The 6,503-nt window shown below is 37.8% G+C and overlaps 2 protein-coding genes across 3 annotated transcripts; both read left to right on the top strand.

Moving 5' to 3' along the window:
• The first annotated feature begins 1,414 nt into the window (after window positions 1–1,414).
• LOC128552334 (uncharacterized) lies at window positions 1,415–1,822 on the top strand. Its single transcript, XM_053533365.1, has one exon. The coding sequence runs from the start codon at window positions 1,415–1,417 to the stop codon at window positions 1,820–1,822; it is 408 nt and encodes a 135-aa protein (XP_053389340.1).
• A 2,668-nt stretch (window positions 1,823–4,490) lies between these two features.
• Window positions 4,491–5,984, top strand: LOC128552333 (uncharacterized). 2 transcript variants are annotated; one of them, XM_053533364.1, is made up of 3 exons: window positions 4,491–4,650; window positions 4,982–5,188; window positions 5,737–5,984. In XM_053533364.1, the coding sequence occupies exons 1-3, from the start codon at window positions 4,545–4,547 to the stop codon at window positions 5,967–5,969; spliced, it is 546 nt and encodes a 181-aa protein (XP_053389339.1). In that variant the 5' UTR covers window positions 4,491–4,544; the 3' UTR covers window positions 5,970–5,984. The 2 variants fall into 2 exon arrangements, with proteins under 2 accessions (XP_053389339.1, XP_053389338.1); XM_053533363.1 differs by having other exon boundaries at window positions 5,734–5,984.
• Window positions 5,985–6,503: the final 519 nt, after the last annotated feature.

Raw genomic sequence — 6,503 nt, 5'->3', positions numbered from 1 at the left:
AAATATCTATGTGGAGGACCCACGTGTCATTTTCACATTTCCGTTCTACAGAATTCAACATTTTCGTGCTTTAAAAAGTCTCGATGGACTATACCTCCGACAACACTAGCACATTAAAACTACAAAATCATACAATGTTTTTGCATAGGAAGCGTCGTTTGAGGCCCATTTAACACGCTCAGAAATCTGCATTTTGGTTGTTTTTATACGTAAACTTTATCTCGGGAGTGGAACTCCCCCCCCCCCCCCCCCCCCACCATATTTTTAAGAGACATTCCCTCCTCATCTCTCTTTTTTTGTGCGTAATGTAAAAATGGACACAGCCCCTGATGTAGAAAAAAACTACCAAAATACGTTCCATTCCATGATTCTTAACACATCATATGTACCCTTGTAACGCATTTTGTCGCTACCAAAACTCGGCCGAACTTTGGTCGCGACTACCAAAATGCGTTGCTACCACTTTGAGGTGTGTCATGGTTTAATAGTATTAACTAGGGCGGTAAGTTATTAGAATGATGTAAAAACAAAGCTAGGTATTTCCTATTCAATCCACATGCAATTTGTACCGCGTGACTAACTCAGTAGAAAGTTGTTCTTGTTATTTTACCTACTACACGAGTAGTTGCATAAGTAAACTAACTTAATTATTTGACACTTACAAACAAATGAAAACGCATGTAATTTTTATACTTTGAGAGAAAAAGATTTCAAGCTGGATGCATGTCATTTAAAGTGAAAACTATAAGTCTGTTTATAAACTGTACAAATATTTTCTATAATAAAGGTTAATTTTTTGTGTGTTTTTTTTCAGGGACACAGTGGGTCGTAAATCGATTTGGATGCTGAAATTGCACATTGAATCTTTACGAAGCTTGCCTGTTGAAACTGATTATAATTCAATTTTACGAAATTAATTGATAAAGCATATGAAAATGTATGTGTATAATTTGTGTTATTTTATAACACAACTATTACTGTCATCGAAATTTGAAAATTCAAGAAGAAATTTTTATTTGAACATTTTGTATTTTTAGCTTTTTACAGAAAACACTCGTTATTTTCCATATTTTTAATGTTAAAGGGAGGTGATAAGACATTACTTTTCATGCCTAACTTCAAAGGGGCCCGCCCGCTTAGCTCAGTAGTTAGAGCGCAAACTCCAACGCAGTGATCTCCCTTGCCGCTTCGCTCATTGATCACTGCCAACACAATTTTTTTAGCTAAAATTGAGCTAAACGGACTTTTTTATTTATATAATTATTTCGTTATTTTTTCCCAGTGTTTTCGAAGTTTACCCTTCTTTCAGCACAGGCGAATGTTCCATAATAAAAAAAATAACGATTGTAAAATTTATTTACTTATATTCACAGAATAATTTCTATCCCCGACACCGGTTCGAAAGTAAACAAACATGTCTAACTCGAAGTTAATCTTTGACGCCGTTCATGATTATAATGCCTCTATTGACCCCAAGCCAAAGCAGATAGAGGCTTTTGAATATTTTCTTGCTGGCAAGGATGTTATTGTGAATCTACCGGTTGGGTATGGTAAAAGTTTGGTATACCATGTGTTGCCAAAGCTTGTACAGAGAGCTACGCCCGATTTGGAGAAGCTAGTGATCCTCACAATATCTCCACTGAATATCATACAGACAGAACAAATTGATGTTCTTAAACGGCATAACATAAGTGCATGTAGTCTACCTTATTTGGATAACGAAGAATCTTTGGATTCTGATTTGAACCACTCAATTGTCAGTGGTGATTTTGCTGTGGTATTTGCCCATCCAGAGGCATTGTTGAATACTTCCAAAGGATAGGAACTTTTAACCAGCTGCAGTTTTATTCACCGAGTTGCAGCATTAGTTATAGATGACTGCCATATTGTTGAAAGTTGGTAAGTTTGATAAAATGCAGCGGCATTGGTGTTGGAATTATTTTTGCTTAAATTTTGTTTATACTCTTTCGTCAGTAATGTCTACTGGTTCATCATTGTGGTAGTGCTTGGCTTTAAATATGCCAAACATTTCAATTATAAACTGGAAGACTTTGTAAGAACTTATTTGCTGAAACTGCGCAACAGTTTATCAGTTGGTATGTTTTGTATATAGATAAACGTCTCACTCAACAACTATGGTTATAATAAATGTAGACGAGCCCTTGCCCTGGCCAAGGGATAAAGATTCCGGATATCATACTCAAAGTTCCTTGTTTGTAAGCCAAGCACTCTACCAACTGAGCTACCCGGGCAGAATAGTTTATCAATTAAAGTAATGAAATAAGCAGTATTTGCAACTACTTTGAGTCTGAACGAGGTTTATCATATACATGTATATGGTTGCGTATAAGGTCTTACATTTGTCATCTTGACAACAGATTTCAATCCAAAAAGCAACATACACTAGCTTGACTGGTATCTGCCCATATAGCTCAGTTGTTTGAGCAAAAAGACTAGGGTACCAAGTTCGATCCCTGGACGTGTTAAAATTTCTCCTTGATGATTTGATATAAGAGTGTAACAATAGATTGAAATTCACTGTATCACGATACATTAGTCTGATGGTATGCATATCGTATCATATGCCTGTTTCACATTACAATGAAAAGAAGAATCAATGAATGAAAACGTTCATAAAATCAGTGTTAAAGATAGTAACTAAACGTAAGTTCCATTTATTTAAAGCAAAATTTCAAGTACTTTCCAAGTGTAGCCCGCCCGCTTAGCTCAGTAGGTAGAGCGTTGGTCTACGGATCGCGGGGTCTTGAGTTCGATCGGAGGCGTATGTTCTCCGTGACTGTTTGATAAACGACATTGTGTCTGAAATCATAAGTCCTCCACCTCTGATTCATGTGGGGAAGTTGGCAGTTACTTGCGGAGAACAGGTTTGTACTGGTACAGAATCCAGGAACACTGGTTAGGTTAACTGCGCGCCGTTACATGACTGAAATACTGTTGAAAAACAGCGTTAAACCCAAAACAAACAAACAAACTTTCCAAGGGTAGAAATATTGATCTTTTTTTTTCATATTGTTTTATGAATGCTTACTTATGAGACTTGGTACATGTGTACCGCGATACGTACCATCTTGGTGCATCTGTATCCCTATATTTATTGTATCGTGAGACTAACTTATCGTTACACCCATAATTTGATCTCAGACATTGGGTCAAAAGGTCATTCATCTTAACACTGATTCAAGTGTGGTAGTTGCCAGTTACTAGCAGAGAAATGGGTCAGTACTGGTAAAACCCCTGGAACATTGGTTAGGCTAAATGGCCGTCGGTATAAAGCTGATCGAAATATTGCTTGACACGGGCATAAAACACAACAAAGTTTGACAGGACTTCGTGTTTTGAGAAAACTGCATTCTATGCTAGGAAATAAACAAAAACAAATAAAACACATGTATAAAATTTACTTATAAGTCATTTTTTATAATTCAAATTGACAGTTTAAAGTATGCATATAATGGTGTATATTCATTGAAATTTAATGATAATGCTTTGCTCAGATAGCTCAATTGGCAAGAGCAACCTAGGCCTACAGCAGACTCGCTATGGGGAGATTTGGGAGAGCGAAGCGGAAAGGGAGGTTACTGCGTTGGAGTTTGGGTAGAGCAGTGGTCTACGGATCGCGGGTTTGTGAGTTCGATCCTCGGGCAGGGCGTATGTTCTCCGTGACTATTTGCTAAACGACATTGTGTCTAAAATCGTAAGTCCTTCACCCCTGATTCATGTGGGGAAGTTGGCAGTTACTTGCGAAGAACAGGTTTGTACTGGTACAGAATCCAGGAACACTGGTTACGTTAACTGCCCGCCGTTACATGACTGGAATACTGTTAAAAAACGGCGTTAAACCCAAAACAAACAAACAAACTAACTAACTTCAAAGGGGAGTAAACTAAACTATAGCATCGCTGATGATTTTTTTAATTTCCCTCCCCTTGTTATGATGTTATGTTGTGATAATAAAGACTGCTTACTACATGACATTTAATAATTTCACTAAACCGCATGATCTAGCACATGTTTAAAAAACACGGATGTTTGTTAGGTCAAAGTTAAAGGTAAAGGTATGTGAAGTCGACGAAGGTCCACACCTTGAATATACGGGACAACTTATTTCCAGTTGAGCACACGACAGTTGTCGTATTTACCTACCTCCCCTGGATCCAGCATAGAAGTCGTACAATATGAAGAAATCATCAGGCATCGAAAATTTATCATAGCATCCGGGATTAAAACTCGGATCGCCACCACTTAGTAACTGCCCCAAAGCTCTGAATGTCAGAATAAAATCACTTTTTTTCAATTTTTTTCAAGTACCCGTTTTATTTATAATAACAAAAATATCAATAAAATTATTTACAAGCATTCAAACATTTAGCATTTCAAAGAACACTTAACATAATAGTTTTAAAAGTGGCGCTATCACAAGTTACTTCCGGACACTTCCGGTTTACTAATAAAAACCACTTCAATGTTATACCGGAATACAGGATGCGCACAATAAGGACATTAATGACACAATAACAGTCTCTATGCGACTTTGTGAACATAGAAAAAAAAACATGACCTCTATAAAAGGAGTTCCATGCTTTCTGTTTCTGATGCTCGGAATTATATATAATGTGCACGCCAGTACAAGTAAGTGACAAATTTTACCTGGGTAAAGATTAAATTAAGAAAAGACGCAGAAAGATTAATTATTTACGTCATAATTTCCTTATACTTTGAACATGTAGCCACTTAATTTTTGTAAGTGAAGGGTTGTCATTAATGTTGGTAAAATTTAGGCGATTTTCCCTGTGTGTACTATATCGAAAACTCACGTGGGTTGGTCACCATGAATTCTATACGTTCTATGATATTAGCAAAAATCCCACTGTGAATGAGGTGCAGTTTAATAAACAATATAATAAGATTCACTTCGCGGCAAAGTTTATGTTTTCCATGCACGAAATGCTTCCTTTTTCAGGGAGTTGCGCCATTCCAAGCGGGGCCCAGTACAGAAGAAATTTTTATCGTCCTCAATATGGCTCGAACATAAGCAGATATCCTGCAGGCAGACGAATAAATCATGGTACGAAAATAAGGGTCATCTGTAAGAAGGGCGTATACCACGATATAGCTTTAAGCAAATGTCATGACGGTAGATGGGTCCCGGATCTGCCACATTGTAATGGTATGTGTGTGTATAAACCTTGCTAACGTTTTCTAATTGATTTACATGAAACCTGGTCAGAATGTTTGTTTTATTAATCGAATCTACAAATTATGACGTCACATGTGACCCAGGTTTTCAGCTGAGCCGTTCCGCACCATACCGGTGTAAAGAAGGACGATGGATAGACATGAAGCCGCAGTGTGTTCCAAGTAATGCATTACTTATTTCACATTTTTTTTTTTTTGGAAAAAAAATATATGTACTCCAAATTGCATGATTAGAATCAGAGTGCTTTGAACTAATGTAAATTAATTAGTGTAATCGAAGTTTCCTGTACTACCGATAGAAATCCTGCAGCTACCAAACCTCAAATCTGCTTTATTTTCTTCATGACAGCTAGCTATTTAAACATAGAATTGTATAGCAACTCATTCGGGATAACCATGATGTTAGCACTTAGCTCGTAAATCTAAAATGTTTTAAACTAAAAACTGCATCATACCACATATATTTTGCTATATGTAAATGCATTGTAGTTTTGAAATGATCTGATTTCATTTTAGTAGAACAAAACTGCATAATACCGCGATCGGGACGGTTTAGACGCACCTTATACCGTCCGAAATCTGGTCCGAGCACCAGTAATTACCCCGCTGGGTCTGTGATCAACCATGGCAGTACTATTATGGCTATTTGTAAGAAGGATATATACGGAGATCTGGTAACGGCTTGGACTTCAAGTGAATGTAACAGAGGAAAATGGATACCCAGATTGCCAAGCTGTAAAGGTAAACAGTAAAATGTATATAATTCGTCACCTTAGCACAATAAGTCAATAAGTCCTTCTTTGAATCAATGCAGTTGTCCACTTTTTGTACTACTGAGGTGACCCTCTTATAAACGTCTTCGTTAGCTTATCGATCGATGGTCAATACTATTGGTCCTAGGTCCGGACGAGCGTAGGGCGGAGTGCTATCTTATAAACGTCTTCGTTAGCTTATCGATCGGTGGTCAATACTATTGGTCCTAGGTCCGGACGAGCGTCGGGCGGAGTGCTATCTTATAAACGTCTTCGTTAGCTTATCGATCGGTGGTCAATACTATTGGTCCTAGGTCCGGACGAGCGTAGGGCGGAGTGCTATCTTATAAACGTCTTCGTTAGCTTATTGATCGGTGGTCAATACTATTGGTCCTAGGTCCGGACGAGCGTAGGGCGGAGTGCTATCTTATAAACGTCTTCGTTAGCTTATCGATCGGTGGTCAATACTATTGGTCCTAGGTCCGGACGAGCGTAGGGCGGACTGCCAATAGTTTTGACTATTCACCGGCAAGC

This window comes from Mercenaria mercenaria, unplaced genomic scaffold (genome assembly GCF_021730395.1).
Source record: "Mercenaria mercenaria strain notata unplaced genomic scaffold, MADL_Memer_1 contig_2339, whole genome shotgun sequence".
Classification (NCBI taxonomy): domain Eukaryota; kingdom Metazoa; phylum Mollusca; class Bivalvia; order Venerida; family Veneridae; genus Mercenaria; species Mercenaria mercenaria.
The sequence above is the reverse complement of the archived record's forward strand: the minus strand, read 5'-3'. Positions and strand labels throughout refer to the sequence as shown.